We start from the raw sequence: 22,500 nt of genomic DNA, 5'->3' as shown, positions 1-22,500 counted from the left end.
TACCGCTCTCCTCTCCTCTCCTGTTTCACCCTCTCCCAATCTCTCCCTCTCCATCTCCTCTCCCTCCCCCTCTCTACCTCTCAGTGACCTGTGGCGGTGACTCCCACCTCCTTCTCTTTCTCCTCCTGCAACACGGGCAAGCCTTTGACAGGTTGCTCTTATCTGATTGGATGGGCTTCGTTCCCTTGAATACGGGCTGCGCCCCCCCCCTCCACCCCCACCCCACCGTGCACCACAGATACCTCCGCCACGAGTGCCCCCGCCCCCCGCCCCCACCCTCCACCCAAAAAAAACAAGCATGGCTATAAATTCACTCTGCCTAAAAAGACAGAGGGAGGAAGAGAGCCAATTCAGAGAGAGAGAGAGAGAGAGAGAGAGAGGCAAAGGTAGGAACGAGAGACAGAGGCAGAGTGAGTTTGACAGAAAAGAACAGAGGGGGGGGGGAGAGAGGGACAGAGAGAGCAACAGGAAGAGAAGAGAGAGAGAGAGAAAGAGAGAGAGAGAGAGAGAGAGCCTGTAACAGAGATAGAAAGATACAGAAAGAGAGAGAAAGAGGGAGGGTGGGAGTGAGGGAATAACTCAGGTGTAAACACAAATAATAAAAGAGCCCATAAAGTGGAGAGAGGGAGTTAGCGAGTAATTAAGGGTTTATGTTCCTGTGTGTTTGGAACCACCACAGCTGATGGTTTAATATGATTTTATTTAGGTCTTTGTCATTAAAGCGTTTGTAATTACACTGACCAGAAAGCCACATGTGTCATTATAACAGGAAGGCAGCCCACATTAAAAGAATGTCTGGAGGAGTTTACTGCGTCCCAGGCTGATACAGAGGGCCGTCACCGCTGACCTGCCGCCCAGATCTTCAGTGCTCGTCTTTTATGGCACATCACCCTCTGTCACTTCCTGTGCCCTTGCTTGTGAGAGGGAAGGGAAAAAAAACTAGTGGCACTTTGAAAATGATTTTGTCCCAAACAGGACTCCATCAGAAGCAGGCGAGTGAAAACACACACTTTCTCATGTGTCAGACAAGGACACGGACGCCGTAAAAAAAATAAAGTTTGGGCTCGTCGGCAGGCTACGCCGCACCACACCGCGCCGCGCCGCACACATAAAACGAAGAGCCCTTCGCATCGAGCGGCCATGTCGGCGAGGGGTGGGGGGGATGGGGGGAGGTGTAGCGGAATAGAGCCCATTTAAAATGATGCAGCACCAGGCGCGGTGAGAACGTGATCCATCAGGAGGAACTGCCTCGCGCACAGACGGCGTGTGGGAGGGACACGCTCAGTCCAGCCCGGCACGAATCTCAGAGGCCTCTCAGTCTCTGAAGAGACTTCCTCGCCATCCCTCCTCTCTCCCCACGTGAGAAGTGTGGGTTTAGGAGGGGAAAATAAATAAATAAATAAATAAATAAATCCGATCCATTCGGGTCTATCGTCGAGGTGGCCTTTTCAAAACCGCCGACTCCTTATTGATCGTAATGCGGTGAGTGGAAAGGAAAAAGAAAGGCAAAGAAAGCAATACTAGCTGGCTTGGCAACCGACATTGAGAAACATTTCAGATGAGAGAAAAACCAAAAAGGGGAAAAAATAGAAAAAAAGAAGGAAGGTGGGGAGAAAAAAAAAGACGAGAAAGACAGGAGTCAAGGGAGAAAAAAAACAACAACAACAGCAGCAAATGTCTGTCTGCGGGAAGAGCAATCAATTTGTGCTGTAGGTCAGCGGCGGTGCACGGGACCACACAGTGGCAGCGGCTCAAGTCCGTACAGGAGCGGGGGACCTCGTCTCGTCTGTGCTGACGTGTGCAGTCACGCCGGTGCCACTCACTCACTCACTCACTCACGCTCGCTGCAGGGGGAATGGAAACTCATTCCAGCCAACGCACACAGATAGGTGTGCTAAATGACGAGACACCCTTAAGCAGTGTGTGAATGAGAGGGTGTGTGTAAGTGTGTGTGTGTGTGTGAGTGAGAGTAGGAGAGAGAGAGATTGTGTGTGTGTGTGTGTGTGTGTGTGTGTGTGTGTGTGTGTGTGTGTGTGTGTGTGTGTGTGTGTGTGTGTGAGAACATTGTTTGGAGATGCAGCAGCTTGACTGGAGATTGCACTCCTGAGCAGATAAAGCTGGAATGTGGCTGGCTAAGAGAGCCGAAGGTGAGACGTTTATCAGCGAGCCACCAAAACAACAGAACCATCTGAAGCCAGTTTTAAAGGCGTTTCATGTTTGTCAAATGACCTTGGATTCTGAATAATAGACCCGAAAACCCTAAAGAGCACCATCATCAAAGGTGACCTTGACGAAACATTCAGTTGAACGACGACAAAAGTGTAGCACCTCTCCCTGATGAGATCGACAGAGAATTAGTCCTAGTGGCACCAGGTTTTTTTTTTACAGCCGGACGAGTCTCTTTAGCCTTATCGACGGTGCAGGTATTTTCTCTTGGCGACAGATAAACACCTGGGCACACGGGGCAACATCAAGAGGGTGAATCTCTCATCTTCCCGACTCAGCTTGCGTCTTGTCTTTCTTTTCCTTTGCCAGCCGGTTTGCCGCCGTGTGTTGGATACGTAGCGTAGCTCCTGCTGGAAGGTCTGCCACAGCGGTGCATCTAATCATCCCTTCATTTGTTATGTCAGCCCCTTGATTTTTCTCCTCCTTTCTGGCCCCCCTCCTCTCCCCCTGCACCCGACCCCAGGAGACAGGCACGGTGTGGCTCTGATAAGCTCCGATACTTGGAGGAGGGCCTGAGAGAAATGGCATGCTTCTGCAAGCTAATTCTGGGATAACAATCTCCTCCGCCTGACACCAGAAAGCTCTCCTCCTGCCTCCATCGCCTCGCCTCTGCGCTCGGGAGATGGTTTTTGCGTCGGCGTGTGCGCATTGCTAACTAGGATTAATCTTACCTTTTCGCTTCTTATTATATTTCTATCCCCTACCCGCGTGACAGTTCTGTTCTTCGGAAAATAAATTAAATGAACTAGCGTTTCCCTCGGGAGGAACATAACAAGGCAGCAAAAGATGGCATTTTCCCCTGTGAAAAGTCAACAGGCTTCTATGGAGGACCAAACCTGCCATATTTCTAAATGAATGAATGAATAAATAAATGTCCACTTCCATGCATTTAGACAGAAATAAATGAATAAATGTATTAATTAACGCACAATTGTCAATCAATAGTTACTTATAATTTACATGTATGTATGTATTTATTTCTGTATTCATTTATTTATTTATTCATTCATTTATTTATGTATTTATTTATGTATTTATTTATTTATTCATTCATTCATTCATTCGTGCATTTATTTATTTATTTATTCATTCATTCATTCATTGTTCCCAATATGATAATGAGAGGAGGCCAGTAGGCGTGGAAACTGACGTTCAGACATTTTGCAATCAATCCAGAGCCTTAGATTCAATCTAGCACTTCCGCATTTTTCCGTAAGATCTGCATATAATATTTCAAGCTAGCTAATAACCTATAAAGATTCTTTATTATTGTTATTTATTCAGTCTAGGGCGAGAGACTGTGGAGAGGTATCTATCTAGCTAGCTAGGTTGGTGACAATCTAGAGAACAGTACAGTAACGTAGCAGTGTGGAGCAAGATAGCTGCTAGTGATGTTATTGTTCAAGGGATGTGTGTGCGGGTTGCTGAAAGTATTTCACAGTCACTATAGCGATAACTTGCTTGTAAAATGATGATCCTGATGTAATGCTATGGCTTTGTATCAGATCGCCAGGTTATTGCTCTCAGGTTGTGCCTTATGCATACCTTGGGATACTCAGGAGTAGGTTGCCCATTCACAAAATGCTACAAAGATTTAAATTAAAAAAGTTCATAATGGCCTTTTGGGACGTTTTGTTCAACATTGATACAGTATGTCAAGCTCCTGGCAACTAGCTGGCGTTTGCTATCGCTAGCTAGGATAGCCCAACGCGCAATTTTACAGACTGTAACATTAGCATTTTGACGGTAACATTAACATTTTGATTTTAACATTAACACATTTGTTGGAGAGACTAGTTATGTACTTCTGATGGTAATAATACTAGTTGCCATGAACCATAACTGTTTGGGGATGTTCTCTCATCTAGATAGTTAGTCATCATACCTAGCGATAGCGCAGTTCGCCAGATAGATAGCTAGCTAACTGCAAGCAGCTTAATTTATTTTGGAGCAGACATATGTGTATTTTGCGATATATTGAGTTGGGAGTGGGGTCTCCCACACTGTTTAATCCACAGCTGGCACCTTTCCTCCTGTGTTTTGGGCTTTGGAAATGCGAGACAAAAACGACGTGTCCCTCTAATCTCGCAGGGTACCTTGTGTCAGATCTACAAGTCCCGTAGGCACACTGTTTCACCATGCTGCTCAGACCTCAAAGTTGTCGGACCTTCTTCTCTCAGTAGCGGTTGCTAAGGTATGATTGGATATACATTTTCATTTTCAACGAGATCGGCCAGCCTGGCCAAGCCTCTGGCAATTGCCCTTTTTCCATGACAGCAAGGTAAGGCTAACCTAATCGAATACAACGCGTTGAAAACGATTAGCCAATGGTGTGTCAAATACCGCCTACCTATTTTTGATTGACACATCTCATTAACATATTGAGATGAAGAAATACAGGAATGAATGAATAAATAAATGAATGAATGAATGAATAAATAAATAAATAAATGAATACAGAAATAAATGAATGAATACAGACATAAATGAATGAATGAATAAATAAATGAATACAGAAATAAATACATACATAAATGTAAACTATTGATTGACAATTGTGCATTAATTAATACATGTATTCATTTATTTCTGTCTAAATGCATAGATGTGGACATTTATTTATTCATTCATTCATTTGTAAATATGGCAGGTTTGGTCCTCCATAGGCTTCTTCTGGCCCGCCCAAACACAACACACAACACAACACAACACAACACAACACAACAAACAAGGCTATTACTATCACACAAACGCAACACCCCCTAATAATGCTCCTGCGAAACAAACCATGCCCTTAATCTCCTGCACATCCTTGCATGTGTCCCTGGAGAGCAGAGCACAGCTTAGTGACATAAAGGTTAAATCACACTGTCGGATCACCCCGACCTCCCCACATGTGTTAGTCTGGCCTTTATTTGGCCCCACAAGTCCCCACGGAGACATCACGGGGGGGGCACAGGGGACAGGTGACAGACATGGAGTCAGTACCTGGGCCTCAGGCAGGGCGACGTCCAGGATGACAGGCTGTCCGCGTGGCTCCCCGTTCTCCAGCCTCGAGTACACCACCTGGTAGCCGCGGATCTGACCGTGCTGCTTGGTGGCGAGCGGAGGCTTCCACGTCACCCGCAGCGCCGTCGAGTTCACCGCCTCCGCCTCCACCCGCCGCGGAGGAGCGCCTGGCACTGTGGACGAGAGAAGGTAGCACAGTTAGAATACAAAAAAAAAAACACAAACTCACACACCCCCCCCACGACCCACATAACAAACACACACTCTTGCTCTCTCTAACAAACCAAAACACACTCACACACACTCTCATTCTCTTTAACACACACACACACACACACACACACACACACACACACACTGACAGACACTGGCGCAAACCCAGGGAGACAAGCCTACTCCCAGAATGACACAGCACAGACTCGGACTCGACACATTTGAGAAGAGACAGGGGGGCTCGGCGAGTGTCAGGGAGAACTCTTCTCCCACTTCCTCTCCCCAAGCTACCGCTCGCTACTGCTCGCGCCGCCTGCTCCTTCCAAAAGCAATCCATAAAGGCGTAAAGGTCATGTAAAGGTTGGGCAGGGGCGCGCTGGAAGAATAAATAACATTAAGATTCACAGGACGACTGTGCTGGGGCTCTGGGAGCAGACTCGAGCGGCCCCCATACACCCCGGACGTTAGCACGCCGCTGTTGATACAGAAGGAGGGGGTAGGGGGGCGGGGGGGGGGGGGGGGGGTTATGAGTGCCGCCAGGATGCTTGATCAGCTCCCTGGAGGGGGTGGGGGTGGGGGTGAGACATTCAGATGAATACAAATTTGATATCAATAAAGAGAAGGCACGGGCCTTGCATAGATGTTAATGACGGTCAATTGGAACAGAGGAGAGAGAAAGAGAGGAAAGGAGAGAGGAGAAGGAGAGAGCCAGAGAGAGAGAGAGAGCGAGAGAGCGAACAAGAGAAAGAATAACACTAACGAGGTTAAAAAGCTGAATCATTAACAGACTGATGCACAGGCTGTAGGGGAGTGAGGAAGGGGGAGGAGGTGTGTGCGTATGTGTGTGTGTGTGTGAATGTGTGTGTGATAAATGAATGCATACAGTGGGAGTGGTAAACCTCAGCAGTAGGCGGCGGTGGCTTTGTTAAGTGGAATCATTTAGCCATATAAATCAGCAAGCCTCTGGATTCCAGCCTTGACCTTCAGATGCAGAGAAAGTCAATAGTGCTCCGGTGTGGACGGATAAGCACTAAGTCCAGGCAGAAATGAGAGGGCAGATGTGTGGCACAGAAGTACAGGCGGAGAGCCGGATGGCTGTTCTTGCCCTCTCCAAACAGTGCACTTCAGCGGTATAGAAGCCTGCCTAAAGGCGCTTCAAATGGCAAGGTGTGGGCCGTGTGGCTGGCTAACAAGGTACATTTCATTTATGCACGGAGGGCAGCTGAAGCAGCCCCCTCATTCAGCACGATTTGTTTTCTTCAGAGACACACACACACACACACACACACACACACACACACACACACACACACACAAACAGTCACCTCGTACCATATCACGGCTTTGACGCACAGCTCGTCCACACACACATGCTTCCACTGTCCCCTCAGTGGTCCTTGAAATCCTGAAATCCCGCCTCACCCCTCCCCTCCCATCTCTCCCCCGGCGTCTCCATGGAAACGGCAGTGCGAAGATCGAGTGGGTTCTGCTCCGGTTCTCCATCGCGGACTACCTTACACACCACCCCCCCCCCCCACTCCCCACCCCCCATTCCCTCTCCGCTCAAAGCCACCTCTGGCTGAAGTTGCTAATGCACTTTTCCCACAATCCTCGGTGTGAAGGCAATCAAGTGCACATCATCTTCTTGTCAGGTCGGGGGTGGCAGTGGGGAAAGTGATTTAGGGGTAATTTGATAAAGATCCAAGGAGAAAATAGGAGTATCTGCACCCAGTCAGCTCGCAGGGCGTTCATCCCAGTTTGATGTAGGACTTGTAAGGGCAGAGGTAATCTATCCACGGCCAGGTGCAAACCACTGTGTCGCTCCTGGCTCAAGTACCTCACCCCTCCCCACACACACACACATCAAGGACACATCCACGCTCAGCTAAACGCTAAATTTTCATTTCAATAATGGGTGACAAATAGCCTTCCCTTACTGGAGACATTAAAACAAATTAAAGCTAAATAGCACCATTCTAGGATCTGGGTCCCGTACACGTGCCTTGTGGGTAATAGGATAGGTGAGGTTATTGGCTGTGTGGTTTATGGTCTGCGTACTGTGTGTTGTTGGCGGCAGGGGGTAGAGGAGCTACGTGTCCGACTATAAACTCCTCCATCAGTTTGGGCCTTTGCAAGTGAGTGTCTGAAGTGGAGCAGGCTCAATGTCAAACAGGGCGCCAAGCTGAAGCGATGCAGTGTGTATGTGTTTGTGTGTGTGTGTGTGTGTGTGTGTGTGTGTGTGTGAGAGTGTGCGTGTTTGTGTGTGAGAGTGTGTGTGTGTGTGTGTGTGTGTGTTTGTGTGTGTGTGTGTGTGTGTGTGTGTGTGTGTGTGTGTGTGTGTGTGTGTGTGTGATAATCAGAGCTATGGATGCTGGAGCACAATGAGACTCTAAGGCGGCAGAACAGCAGGACAGGCAATGAGAGGAGGACTGATGGTCAAGCCGTCTGGTCTAAAGACTGGGAGGCAGAGAGAGGGTGGTAGTGAGAGTGAGAAAGAGAGAGAGAGGGTGTGAAAGATGGAGAGAAAGGGTGAGAATCAGTGAGAGAGAGAGAGAGAGGATGTTTGAGAGAGACAGACTAAGAGAGAGGGAGAGGGAGAGAGAGAGAGTGAGAGTGTGTGTGAAAGAGAAGGGATACAGCTAAGTATTCAGCTAAAGCAAAGACTGCTTATCCCTTGTGAGAAAGGGACTGGCAAATGCCTCAAGGCCTAGGAGGGTGAGACAGAGAGCGAGATCGAGAGAGAGAGCGAAACCGACAGAAAAAAACGTTGAAAGAGAAAAATGCAACAGAGAGAAACAAAGGGGGAGGAGGGGTAGAGATAGAGAGACGAGACAGAGCAAAAGCAAAAGAAAGAGAAAGGGAAAAGAGCAGCCTGCTGCCGCCACCACTCATGCCAGTCTCAACGCGTCGGATCAGGCAGTGCCAGGCACTGGAACCCGACACACAAGCTCAACCTGTCCATCAACACCGACAGCTTTCGAAGAAGCGGAGCTGCTCAGCAGAAAACAGACGGCAGGATGTCCACTCCTGTGGTGAGGGCTACTGACCGACCGCGGGCTGCGCACGCTAACCATAACAGCCCTGGTGAGAGAGGCTCACACAGACAGGCTCGTATTGGAGATAGGTGGTCAGAGATGCTCACACAGACAGGCCCGTATTGGAGATAGGTGATGAGAGACACACACAGACAGGCCCGTATTGGAGATAGGTGATGAGAGACACACACAGACAGGCCCGTATTGGAGGTAGGTGGTCAGAGATGACAGTCTAGGCTGGAGTCGCGTTGAGAAGTCCTCGCCCAACGCACAGAGCCACAGAGGAACTCAAGCCCCACCACACAAACGCTGACAATTCACCACACGTAAATCTTCTCCTTTACTTCAGGACCAGCAGTCCATTCTCCATAGGGTTATGTTCGTAGCACGGCAAAAGAAACCCCAAGTGGATGAATACTTCTTCTTGTTACAGGGCTGACTGGTGGAGGTCTGACATCTCCTGGCCTGACTCAGTGGAGGCTGAGCCTCCTGCAATCGCCTGTTCGGTTGTCAGGCCAAGGAGGCGAGGGGCTGTCAAGAGAGGCACCACAGGACCTCCAGTGGCCCAGCATGCACTGAGGTAGTGACAGGAAGAGCACAGCGTCTGCCTGTCCAGGGCGGGCAAGTAGGAAAACAGAGGAGAGGCAGGCAGAACCAGAAGGGGGTGTTGGAGAGAGAGAGAGAGAGAGAGAGAGAGAGAGGAGGGAGAGCAGGAGGAAAGCACTCAAGCTGTTAAGAGAGAGGAACAAGAGGGGCCAGCCTTCAGAGTGAGTTAGTACTTTCAGCCGAGGAAGCAACAGCAGCAGCAGCAGCAGCAGCAGCAGAAGAAGAGAAGGAGGAAGTGGAAGAGGAAACAGCTAGGCAGAAAGGAGTCTGCAGAGAGCCAAAGTGAATCGGACGATTCGGATCAGAGGGGTGCAGTGAGGGAGAGAGAGCGGGCCGTACCGTCCTCTTTGGTTTTGATCCGTGCGCCCGGGCTCTCTGGGCCGGGCCCCACGTCCGTGTGGGCCCTCACCCACACCTGGTACTCGGTCCACTTCTCCAGGCCGTCCAGCACGTGGCTGGAGGCGTCGGCGGGGATGTCCGGAACCTCGTGGCGCTCCGTGTCCTCCCCGGCCGCCGCCTGATAGGCCAGCGAGTAGCGCACGATGTTGCCGTGGCGACTGGCGGCCGGCGGCGCCGTCCAACTCACCTTGATGCTGGTGGAGGTGAGGCTGAGCAGGTGTACCTCCTGAGGGGGGGCCGATGGAGCTGGGGGGGGAGGGGAGGGGAGGATGGATGGAGGAGGGGAGTCAAGCAAGATGGAGAACACGGGAGGGGGGGCAACATGCACTCTGAACTGGGATAAACACACACAGAGCCGGTCTTACCCCTGACAGTAATTAAGAGTGATTTAAGCCTAAAGTGTTTTGAGGGAGGCTCCCCTGGTAAGAGAGCAGGGACAAATACCTCGTTGAATAATGGCTTAAAGAGTGGAATGGAGTTTTCAACACCCAATCCGCTCAGGCCGGTAGGAGGGAATAAAAACAATATAAGATAGCGAGAAAGTTGAGCATGGAGCCATTTATCCAGCTTGAGTATGTAGGGGAGGTCACGAGCTCTATATTCCACTGGAATCCCTACTGATAAGTGGGATAGAGAGAGAGAGCAGCGGAATAAAATGAAATGTTTGTTTCGCAGATACGGGAGGGTAGAGAGCACGGTGGGTAGGGCCAATATGGCCGTGCGTTTGATAGCGGCTCTTACAAATTAATTTGAAACAAGAAACATAGATCTAAGGCGTGTGATCATTCCAGTCCAGAGTGAAAACATAAAATACACAGAAAAAATGCATCTAAAACAATTTTGGTGACACATTTATTACACAGCCCATCTTAAATTGCAGTCATACTAGTGACTATATTATACCACAAGCACTACTATGCATGTATACAATTACAAAGTACGTACTTACAATGTGTAAGTGTGCTGTAACTCTTTGTTACTTAATGTGCCACACTATATCTAATACAAAATGGCGTGTAATAAAGAGGGCTGTGTAACATGAAGTGTAGCCAACAGTTTCCATGACAATAACCCAACTGTGAAATAAAATGGTCAAGCATGCAAAGTAGAGGGTGACTGGGAGTAGGTGGAAGGTTTGATTGGCATGATGAGGGGGTTCTTCAACATCTACAGCCAAAACACACCTGTGATTTTCATAATCAGAGCAGAATGAGGCCACTTTTCCAAATTCGCCTGAAAGACATCTCCCTGAATTACCGCCTTCAGGGGTAAAAGAGGCAATAACCAGATTTATATTTTTAAACCCCCGAATGGGAGAGGCATGAAGAAAAAAAAAAAGAAAAAAAGTTTAGCTGACAAGCTTTTCTATGGGGCTTTTCTTCAAGGTGTCAGAATGGGGAATGATCCTCAGGAACGGTCTTTATGTGTGGAACTGATTGCCACTGATACGTTTGAAAAGGAGGAAGACGGAGAGAGAGAGTAACGAGAGGAGACGGAGAGGGAGAAGGGAATAGAAAGGAAAAACAAATGCAAACGAGAGAGAGTGTGAATGGGAATGAGAGAAAACATCTTTAGAAGGGCAGATAGAGTGAGGGAAACATTAAGAGAGATAAGAGAGAGGATAAGTGATAGAGACACAAAAGGAAAAAAAGGACCAAGTTGAAAAGGCAGGGGAGATATTCAAGAGTTAAAGATTAAATCACAAGGGGGAAGTTAGGGTGAGAAAGAGAAAGAGAGAGAGAAAAAAAAGATGGAGAAAAAGAGTGAGAGAGCGAGACAGAGAGAGAGAGAAAGGGAAGAAAGACACACAAGAGAGAGGGAGAGAGAGAGTGAGTGGGAGGGAGAGAGAAGGGCGAGGAGAGGGAAAGAGAGAGGGAGAAGGAGAGGGAGGGAGTTTCACTGGACTCTGTGACAGCCTGGCGTCTCTCCTGAGATGCACAAACTGTCAGTTGGCCAGCAGATAAGGAAGCCAGCGGATTTTAGGGGCCACCGTTCCTATGGGAACCAGGCCCTTAGTAGCAAACCAAGCCTTTCATGGCTGACAACTATAACAAATAGCTTTGAATAAGCCAGGCTTTCTTTTGGGAGATATCATAAATATTTCAGGTTGAACTCTATATCGGCCGGTGAGCGACAGAGGCTTTGGGCAAGGGCTGTGGGAGAGGGGAGGAGAAGAGCGGAGAAGAGAGGAGAGAGATTAAGACGGGGGCCATTTACGTCAGGCGGCCCTGCCGAATTTGGAAGCCCCAAGAGAAATAATGTTGGGTCATTACAAAAACCGTGGGCAGACAGCGGTCTTGTCAGAAGGCTCTGAATCACGAGCAGGGTTTAAGTGTCTGGATGGTAGTTTCAGCCACAAGGCCGTCACTCCTGCTCCCGCTCCGGCTCTCTCTCTCTTTTCGCAGCTTTGATCTTGAAAATCACAAGCCTCTGCGACCAACGCAATAGATCACGGGGAAAGCAAAGTACACAGAAATAATAAAAAATAAATAATATATAAAGTTAAATTATCAACTACATTTAAAAGGGATGTTCACCCAAACCTACCATTTTCTGGGTGTTGGAAAAGTCTCCCTTGAGTTTTTAGATGGGAAAGAGGCTGTGTGAGACAGGACTCTCCTATTAAGGCGAGCGGGTGAGCTGAGGTCAGTGTTGCCCAGTGTTCAGCACTGCATCTGGCACTTACTTGATTGGGCGGTGCGAGCCATTATGGGCTGTGTGTAGACGCCCAGGCCCATCTCGGAGCGCGCTGCCAGGGAGAACTTGTACATGGTGTCTGGCTTCAGGCCCTCCACTGCGTACGAGCCAGCAGGGTCAAAGGTCACATGTTGCTGGGAAAGGAGAAACACGTAGAAGAATGCTCAATAGAAATGCCATACTGACATGAATGCAAGCAATAAAACATAATTATATCACAACAAATACTGACAAATTAGAAGCAACACAGCATTGAGGGCATCGACAGCAAAACAACACAAAAATCAAAAGAAAAATGAAAAAAATAATAGTATATTAAGAGTTTACATGCCCTCTTTCTATAGGTATCTCGCTCAGATTCTGACATGAGATAATCAATTGTTCATTGAGCAGTTGCGGGGTCAGACACAGAGCACTCCGGTACCTTGCTTCCTGAGTCGGCCTCCCAGTAGTCGAGCTCGTACTTGATAATCTGGTCTTGTACAGGCCAGAGCCAAGTCAACATGATGCGGGTGTCCAGCTCAGCCTCCGCCTCGAAGCCTGCAGGCTGGGCAGGCACTGAGAAGGCAAGGGAGAACATAGGCAGACTCAGCTATGGATATTCTGTTATGTTTTTACCATTTTCCAAATAGCCTAAATTGTAACAAAGCATCCTGAATATCAATTAGCAATTTATACCAAATGCAGACGGATGATGGCAGGAAAATATGCACGAAGTAATGTACGTAATTTATAAACAATAATGAATACAAATTCATGAATTATTTAGATATATTAACTATATTTAATATAAATTAAGATGGATGAATGTGAATTCAGTGATGAGAGAGCAGTCCGAATGCTGTTGTGTCCAGCCCGTCCCACTGGCTGTGTGTGTGTGTGTGTGTGTGTGTGTGTGTGTGTGTGTGTGTGTGTGTGTATATGTTTGTCCTGACTCACCTCCTTGCTGGGTCTTGACCTGCAGCACATCTGAGGGCGGCCCGTCCCCGACGGAGGTGAAGCCGAGCACGCGCAGGCTGTAGGTGATGTCGGGCGTGAGGCTGGAGATGGTGGTCAGCTCCGAGAAGTCGGTGTTGTGCTTCTGCCAGGTGCTGAGCGGCGCCTGCAGGTTCTCCGTGTAGTAGACGCGGTAGCCACGGATCTGGCCGTTGGGCTCCTCCGGCGGCTTCCACTGCACCAGCATGGTGCTGGGGCTGAGCATGCGCGCCTGCACGTGCAGCGGCGGCGAGGACGGCGCCTGCTCGCTGGTGCGCGTGTCCACCGAGCCGCTGGGCGGCCCGCGCCCGATATTGTTCACCGCCATCACGCGGAACTCGTACTCCGAGTAGGGGCTCAGGCCGCCGATGCTGTAGCGCGTGGACGCCACGCCGTCCACCTCCTGGAAGCCGTTGTCCGACTGCTTGGGCCGGTACTGGATGACGTAGTAGGACACAGGCTCTGGGTTGCCCGAGTCCCACGTCAGGGTGACGCTGGTGGCCGTGGTCTCGGTCACGATCAGGGACGTCGGAGATCTGGGTAGGGCTGCGTTTACACAGTGGAAACGGAGGTACGGGGAATGAGAAGACGTCAATGTCAAAAGTAGGCAATTTCATTTTTCATCTATTTTTCTGAATGCCTGATTTGGGTGGAGGTTGAAAGGTTTTCTCTGAACAAGCAGAACTTGATAAAGTCAGAGAGAGAGAGAGAAAGAAAGAGAGAGAGAAAGAGAGAGAGAGAGAGAAAGAGAGAGAAAAGAAGCTACAGTCTATTTTTCCGCCTAGTCCATCACTATTCTAGAGGCTGCTTCTCTCTTCCTGCGACTCACCTGTCACTAGTGGGCCCTGACAGGCCATGTTCATTATCTCTCAAAGCAAAATGTCTCTCTCCCTGCGTGACATAAAGGCAGCTTAAGAGCGCGGCTCCACGCAAGCCTACGTGGAAGTATTTATAACGATGAGGAAGAACTTCATGCTGGGGAATTCATTTTCCAACAGCCATCCCACAGTGCACTTTCATGTCAGACACTGGATCACCGGCCAAGTATAATAACCACCTTTTTTTTTTTAATGCGTTGTGCAATTTACTTGGGCTGTTTCAATTGGAATTGCTTTTTGTTTGCTTCTCATTCATCAAATTGGCTGTGAAGATAAGGAGACTCAGAGGAGGAAGACAATGCGAGGGCCTTCAAAGGGACTAATTTATTTTAGGGTTAGGGTCTTCACGAGATTATCCCCGACTCTGAGGAATAGCCGTGGACTACTGATGCAATAAAGAGCTGGCTTTCCGTATTCCCACGCCAGAACCGCATTTCCTGTTTACTCGAGCAGCATCACAAAGATGATGCACAGCGAGATACAGTGACCTGTCAGAATAACCGTGCTGTATTTCTTTATCATCACCATCTGTGATTAAATCTGTCCTTTAGCTGCCATTGCCAACAAAATGGCTGCTTTTTCCAACGACATGACTAGTTCAAGTACAAAAACATAACTATATAATGTTATAATGTACACATAGCCTGCCCTCACTATATAATGTTATAATGTATACATAGCCTGCCCTCACTATAAAATGTTATAATGCACACATAGCCTGTGGTCACTGTGTGTTCACTGTGTTTTACTTCACATACTCACTGGTCAGTCACCAGTGATTTGGTGTTTTGACCAAGGACAAGAGGAGGGTCATGTAACGTTTCAAAGTTCATGACACACAGCCAGTGCAATCTGACAGCCTCGCTCAAAAAAAATTGCTTGCATATTCTGAGTCGAAAGTGATTCCCAGCATCGGGTGGAAGGAAGAATAAATATCTGGGAGCCTCACAGACTCACAGAGCAATGGAGAGGCACACTTGGCACGAGAAGCAAACGCAGATACATTCTTTTCTAACGCAGTTCCTGAACTGTAAACACTGCCATTACCATTACTTTGCCTGGCAGTAATGGACTTGCGCTCGCAGGTTTTTCCATTTCCACAGGCGAATGGAAAGTGCGAGTATTGTAATAAAATCGCAGTTGAAAATGACTCTAAATGACTTCGGTGTTTTAGGCGCTCGGGCTGCCGACACACTTCAATTGGACGCCGCTGGGTAAGACACGAATGCATGGGGAAAAAATAAGACGAAAACGCTGACAAACTGATGCAAGGGGGAACGCCACAGAAACCAGGGGTTTCTTGTCACCATATGGAGATTACGGTCTGACATATGGGATCTTATAAATGTGGTGCGCATCACAGAATACAAAATAAAAGATATTTTTTTTGAGCTTGGTGCTTAAATTGTGTGAAAAATGTATAAATCAGTCTGAGCTGCATTGTGTACAAAAACAATCCAGGATTAGACTTGCAAAAATACACAATTGTAGAGAATATTTGGGGGTTCTCGGAAAGATTCAGTCAGTGGGTGAGGCCCTACCATCTGTCTCTCGCTGACTAATATCACAGCAATACGCTAACCAAGGAGCCTATGTATCTCCACTCCACACAAATCCTATCCCTAATAAATCTGATTAAAATTCTCACTCATCCTTGCGTGATCTAACTCCCATCAACAAACAACTACGCTCCAGTGAATGAATTCTTAATAAAAGATAACTGTGACTGATAAGCATTCAGACGTGGGTTATTCACGGAGTCTCTGTGAGGAACAAACAACCCCTCCGAGAATGTTGGGAGTTCATTTCTCTTCATATTTCATGACCCATTCAACCCTGCTGAGTGGGAAGAAAAGGAGGTAGTCTGAGGGGGATCATCTTCAATGTCTCAGACACTAACACGATAAACAATCCGGGAAATTAATTCTTCGACAGTATCCTATTTTTTTTTTAAGTATTTGTGTTGACTGGGGGGGGGGGGTTTGGATAGGGGGTGTTCAAACAGGATATTTCTTTCCAGAAAGAGCACTTCATTCTTGTCCCGCACACTTAAGCATCATGAAGAAGCCGGAGCTACAAGTCAGATTTCAACTTTGATGAAACATTGATGAAGTAATTACATGCACTGTCTAGCAGGGGTGTGCGGGAAATACCCAGCCTCCATTATTAACGAGGCCGACGTCCTTTCACTATTACCATCTCTCATTGCCGATAAGAACACAAACTTCAGACAGCTGGCTTGATCAGCAAGAAAAATTAATGGTGAGGAAGAAAGTTACCACGTAGACAATTTGCACAACTTAAAAGGATTTAAAAAAAAAAAAAGAAAGTTGCCCCCACCCTACGTCGGTTTTTATACATTATTGTTGACTTACCTTTGACGGTGATCTGTGCGGTGGTCTCGATCATGCCCAGCGAGGACATGGCCACGCAGGTGTAGTTCGCCGACTGGCGGATGTTGGTGAGCTCCAGGACGTTGCGCCCGATGGGCATCTCGTCCTCCTTGGTCAGCTCCAACTCACCCGTCATCCACTTGACGAAGGGCATGGGGGCGCCCACCGCCACACAGGTGAGGTTGACGCTGCCGCCGGGCATCACCTCGTGGTTGGTGGGGGGGATGGAGAATCGGGGCGGAACGCGCCGCACTGCAGAAGGAGAAGAGAAGGTTCGAGAAGGGGAAGACACAGGACATCGACACACCCTAATCTGAGAATCTGAGCCTAGCTCTACTGGTCAGATAGGCCTGGCTTTGGCCGTGTCGCACCACATTTGCACCGCAAAGCAGACTAAACAGAGAGCAGCAGAAGGGACGTCCCACTGTGTACGCAATGTATTACTTTACTGGGGTAACGTTTGTTACCAAGGGCACTAATAGTCTAACACACACACCTTAAGCCTGAAATTTGATTTAGAGGTTATGGAAGAATCGGTTATGGAAGTGCGTCAGCAGCTAATACATTTTCTATTTTGGGTTTCGACACGAAACCTAGCAGCGTTAGGAATTGGAATGTCCAGTCTCCTCCTTCCAATTCTACGAAAATATATCAGCACTGAAAAGCAGGGAATCTGAAGCCTACAGCTTGAATAAAGTATTCCACTATGTACGCGGACAGCTGAAGTAGAGGTGCTCTGTGCCAGACCCTCCTCCAGGGTAAATCTCCCTCGGCCTGCCTGAGAGGAATACATGGTGGAGAATCCTATTCTCATTGCCGTCCCACTCCATCAGAATTCCTCTGAAGTGCTTCCGGCTCCCCACATTACATTTGTATTAAAGCAATGGCACTTGCCTTGCATTAAAAATGCATACTGTAGACGGCCGCCGTAGCCGAAGAGACCGCGCCTAAACCAAGAGGGTGGTCACGAAACGTGAGTCACAAAGTATAATTTCAGTTTAAAGCTGAAGCCTCTGGACATGTCCATCATTAAAGTTTCCATCAGGGGCTTACATTCTCCTCTGAGAGCTTTCTTTTTAGCTTGCACTCTTTCTGGGCAGTTTTCTCTTAAGGGGCCTCTAAATGGAAAGACGACTAGGACATTATGCTTAGCTGGAAAAACCTGGTACAAGATACAAGGTTTTATGGCATATCTGGGATTTGCCATGGCTGAGCGTGCTAAATGGAATTTCGTTATTGGCTGCGTGCATGATTTCTGCCAACTTCAGAGTCTTTGCTGAGTGGATCTGTGGTTATTACAGAGCCGAGATGGTAAGAGGCAATTTAATGAGGATTTAAGTCGGAGACTCTTGAAACATTTTCACTTACTTGGCACCTCAGCTTTGGTCAGATATATAGCAGGTTTAATTATTGAACGCCCTCTGCAAAGGCAAGGTTATTTACATTTGTTATACCTTCAGAAATCGAACCACAGACAGACATTTGCTGTGTGGTATATTCATGAGTAGAAGACTCCAAAAAGAAAAACCACGACAAGGTTTGGCTGGCTGTAGGCTAGGTGCCATGGGCAAACAAGAGGGCCATTGTCTCCCAGTGGATAAACACTCGGCACAGATATGTAGATTACACAGGGTTCCCACAGAGACCGCCCGCAAATGGGAGGTGATGAAGGGAAGTTGCCCAGGAAAGAGAGGAGAGCAGGGCTTATTCATAGCACGCAAAAAAATGGGTGTTTTATATAATCGGATGCGAGGCTAGAAAATTGTATTTCTTGACTGCATTTTGTGGCCGCCTGACGGATGAGAGTTGCTGTTGTGGTGTGTCCACAGCGAAAAGCCAGGCCTCACATTTCATTTCCCTGTTGATCTTCAAACACACACACTCAGGCGGGCTGCATCACTAAATGACTCCCTTGCAGACACTGCTGTGATGCTTCATCACTGGTAAGCAGCAGACTGATACCATCACGAGAGAGAGAGAGAGAGAGGGAGAGAGGTAGAGAAAGAGAGAGAGTACTTTAAATAAGAACTCTTTTATCATGTCTTTGAGCAGAAAATGCAAGGGCTTCAGCTGAATACTGAGAATGAGTCTAATTTGGAGGGAGCTACAGACCTTTGGGTGTGTCCGAAGATAAAGTCCAACAAAACAGCATTTAGATCCCATCTTTTAAAAAGCTGGCTCTATCACTGTGATTTCCAAATGACCTGCATTTTCTGCCTTAGCATATCAACTAGATAGAGGAAGGGCTATAAACATTCTTCCTAGGGGCAAGGCTAGCCAACAGTTACACTGATGCCATATCACCAAACTGGATTTGGGAACAGGCAGGAGACCAAAACGATTGTTATTATCCCTTTTTTTTTTTGGGGAGAACAAATTACTCAGTGTTTATGTGACTTGAATGCAGCGAGGGCTGGGGTATTGCCAAGCTCTCCCTTTCCCATCCCTCCCTCCCTCACTCCCTCCCTCCCACACGCACACAACTCTGTCTCCTGGAAGCAACCGACACCCAGGTACATTAGATAAGGGACAGGCAGGAGACACCGAAGGGACTTTATCTAAAATAAATCCCCATTTGCATTCATTGGGGGGGTGGGAAGAGGGGAGAGAAAAATGGGATGTAAAATATCACTAGACTGGGATATTTAGCCGTGCTCTTACATTGTGCTGGAGCTTCATTCCCTTGTAATGTCTCCATGAATCTACTGAATTTTGCAATCCTTTGCAAATTTTTGTTTTTTTTCTTCCCAGCAGTTTATTCATGAGATATCGCACAGTTTATTACTTTGGTGACCTTGACTTATTATATTTTAAAAAGACCTGGACATGCACAATACAGTATATACAGGATTTGTTTTGTGCATTTTGGTGTTGCTTTTACAGTCTTCATCCCAATGCGTGCATGTGTGTGTGTAAGTGTGCGTGTGTGTGGGTAGGTGTGTGATTCTGTGTGTGTGCGTAGGTGTGTGAGTCTGTGTGTGCATGCAGGACAGCTTACTGTAAGTGTGCCTTTTATTTGTGGGATGTGCAGGTGTGCGCCCGTGAGTGTGTGGTGTGTGTGTGTGTGTGTGTGTGTGTGTGTGTGTGTGTGTGTGTGTGTGTGTGCAAATGAATGCACCGTTTCTAGCCCACTGTCAGGGAGTTTAACTCAAGCCACGTAAACACTGAGATAGATGTATTGTTCATTTCAAAGCGAGGCCAAATGATTGGCTGACTCTGGGTTAGCATTGAGCAGATGTGTTAGCTTGACGAGCCAGATAGCTGCCAACATCAGAACAAGTCCGGCACGGGTCTGGCCCAGGCACTGTGCCAAATTAGGGCAAGAACCGGCGCCGATCCGCCCAGGAACTGAGCCAAAATAGGGCCAAGACCAGCGCAGATCCACCCAGGAAACTTGCAAAATTAGGGGCAAGAACCTGCGTCGATCCGCCCTGGAACTGTGTCAAAATAGGGCCCAAACCAGCGCCGATCCACCCAGGCACAGTGCCGAATCAGGGCCATAACTTGGCCAGATCCGTTTACACAGTGGCGCTATCTGGAGAGAGCCTGCAGGGTTGTTTCTCAAACGTGCTGGACAGAGGAGGAGGAATCCGCAGAAGACAGAGTTAGTCACTGTATACAGAAAAACGTCTGATGAATGTTACCAATGGACATGGAAGATGGGCACAACATCATGAACACGTTTGTTTTTCTTTTTTCTTTACTCTCTTGCTTTCTTGCTTTTTTCTGTGTGTGGCTGTGTGCCATCTCTGGATTAAGAGTTGACGACAGCACTCGAAGGGGGGGAGGTTTATTTGCTGGATGATGATGCCGCCCAGTGAGAGCGAGACCTCGCTGGACTGTGGACAAACTGAGCCCCCTAGCAGTGGGAGTGCCACTGATGATTTTCGTAAAAATCGCTGCTCTCACACGAGATCTTTTTTTTTTTTTTTTTTTTTGTTTAAGGATGGTATTAGAAGCACACATGTGAAGCTGACAGTTAGAAAAGGCAAGGCATAAACACACTTCTGACTTTGGCATGCCAGAAGGAAGGAGTTGAGAGCAGGGGTGGGGGTATTTGAGGCAACGGGGTTCTGATAAGGGCTTACTGGGGACAGGAGGGGGAGTGTGGTGGAGAAAGGAGGGTGACAATCAGTTTTGCCCATACATATACCCTCAAGCAAGTCATGCATCGGTACAAGTAGCTCAAGCGTCAGTGCACAAGCAATATCGGCCATGATCACAGCAGCATGCCAGTCCCAACATGAACCCACCCCACCCCATCCCACCCCACGCACACCCCTTCAAAAAAATTCTTAAATGGGGGAAAAAATAGCCCCAAGGAATTTGTTTTCCTTTCGCTGCCAATGCAAATACAACTAACCATTCTGTTACTGCTGTGATTTTGATCTGAGTTTGCTAGGGCGAAATGCTAGAATTACACTAAGAACAAACTCTGATTTATTAAAAACCGAGTAATTAATAATAAACGCAATCAAGGATAAAAGCTACCCGAAGTCACTGAGAGCTGACGGCAGTGTTTTCCAAATGCTATCATTAAAAATCTAAATTACGGACTCCCCATAGCATTCTATGAGAGCCTCCTCAGAAAAACACAAAGAGGAAAAGAGGACGGTTCTGCCAGTGATTCTTTTGCCCTACGAAAAAAAGGCGTCCTCGTTAAATCCTGCTTCTGACAGCCCGGGGACAAATAAAAACAAACCAACAACAGAAACGATGCAACCGAACCCCTTTCTCCAGGATGAGTACCAACATGGTTGGCTGTTTTATGAGAGGTTCATGGAATTGTGACACAGATGCCACTCTTTCTAAGAAGAAAAAAGAGTGTCCATTAACACACAAACAGGGGACAAAAAAGCGGTGTTGACAAACAGAGCGATATATAGCGTACTGCTGGTATTCCATATGCATGCTATGAAGGAATACGAGACATGCTACCGCATGGATGTGCAGCTATAAAAGTGCGATGTGGCGCAGTCAATCTGACTTTCACTAGTCTGTCACTCCTCAGAGCGTAAACCAGTATCTCTCTCTTAGCCGAAAAAACAGAATCAGATCTTAAATATATGGCTGCGAATATATATCTATATGGTGAAAGTATATGACTACTGGATTGCAATGGCGTTGTTTCTCTTCAGTAACTACTCTGTGGAAAAAAAGAAAAACGGGACAATTGTGGCGAAAAGAAGAAAGGAATCCACGCAGCTTAACCTAGTGGGCACGACTACACACGGCAGCGAGAAGGGGACAAAGACGAGCTTCGCATTCACTGCTCATTTCATACACCAGCACCTCTCTGTGGGCGAACACAACGCGTCGTTTCACCAGCAAAAAGATATTTGATTGAGAATTCAAACTGACTGCTAGATGGATTCAGCAATTGCCTGTATATAAAGTGATCGAGTTTAGACTCGAGATGTTAAATTACTGCTCGCTTCCTACAGAAAAGGCAAACGGTTAACGCTGGGCTTCTGCTTAAGGCCTTCTGGCCCTCTCAGAAGAGAGTTTCCCAAGCCAAGGCATTTAAGGCTAGGAGAGGTGGATTATAAAATTTCATACGAGGGTCTTTAAAAACATACCGTCTTCTCAGCTGACTTCTCCCTCTCCTATTGTTCTCGGCACTGAATCTGGAGCCAGCTTTTGAACGCCGAGTCCAAAATAAACAATCAAAGCCGCTTTAGCCAGATTAAATACTCGAAAACTCAAAAGGCTTTTCACTGTTAACCAGGATAACACAACATCCCCCCTCCTAAACGGGCTAAGCAGTGGAGGGCGGGGAGAAGCACGCACTGAAATTTTAACACGTGCGTAAACAGGCCTGATCCCCTAAACCAAGAGAGCATTCCTATATTTGGTCTTTGACCTCCAGAAAAATACTCTGAATTAACGTACACGCATATTGCTGATCCCCTGTTTCGACATCAGTGTTGCGGAGGGATAGATGGCTCTAGCGCTGTGGTAATGCTTGTAGTGTCATCAGGACAGTGGGCGTCTGAGGCGAATGAGTGTCACATTCCCTGATGGTACGCAAAAAAGGCTTAAATGTAAAAACCCAAAAAAACTCCAAAC

General features: G+C 47.5%; 1 protein-coding gene across 9 annotated transcripts in view; it reads right to left on the bottom strand.

The window, feature by feature from the left end:
* Window positions 1–22,500, bottom strand: part of ptprfa (protein tyrosine phosphatase receptor type Fa) — a 173,457-nt gene that overhangs the window by 65,993 nt on the left and 84,964 nt on the right. For all 9 annotated transcript variants that reach the window (XM_031574574.2, XM_031574576.2, XM_031574575.2 and 6 more), the window contains 6 exons: window positions 16,414–16,683; window positions 13,125–13,706; window positions 12,610–12,743; window positions 12,175–12,319; window positions 9,429–9,734; window positions 5,215–5,408 (listed from right to left, as the gene is read on the bottom strand). In XM_031574574.2, the coding sequence (XP_031430434.1) occupies window positions 5,215–5,408; window positions 9,429–9,734; window positions 12,175–12,319; window positions 12,610–12,743; window positions 13,125–13,706; window positions 16,414–16,683 (1,631 nt within the window). The remainder of the gene's footprint in view (window positions 1–5,214; window positions 5,409–9,428; window positions 9,735–12,174; window positions 12,320–12,609; window positions 12,744–13,124; window positions 13,707–16,413; window positions 16,684–22,500) is intronic.

Source organism: Clupea harengus, chromosome 10 (genome assembly GCF_900700415.2).
Source record: "Clupea harengus chromosome 10, Ch_v2.0.2, whole genome shotgun sequence".
Classification (NCBI taxonomy): Eukaryota; Metazoa; Chordata; class Actinopteri; order Clupeiformes; family Clupeidae; genus Clupea; species Clupea harengus.
This window is presented reverse-complemented; position numbering and strand designations above follow the sequence as displayed.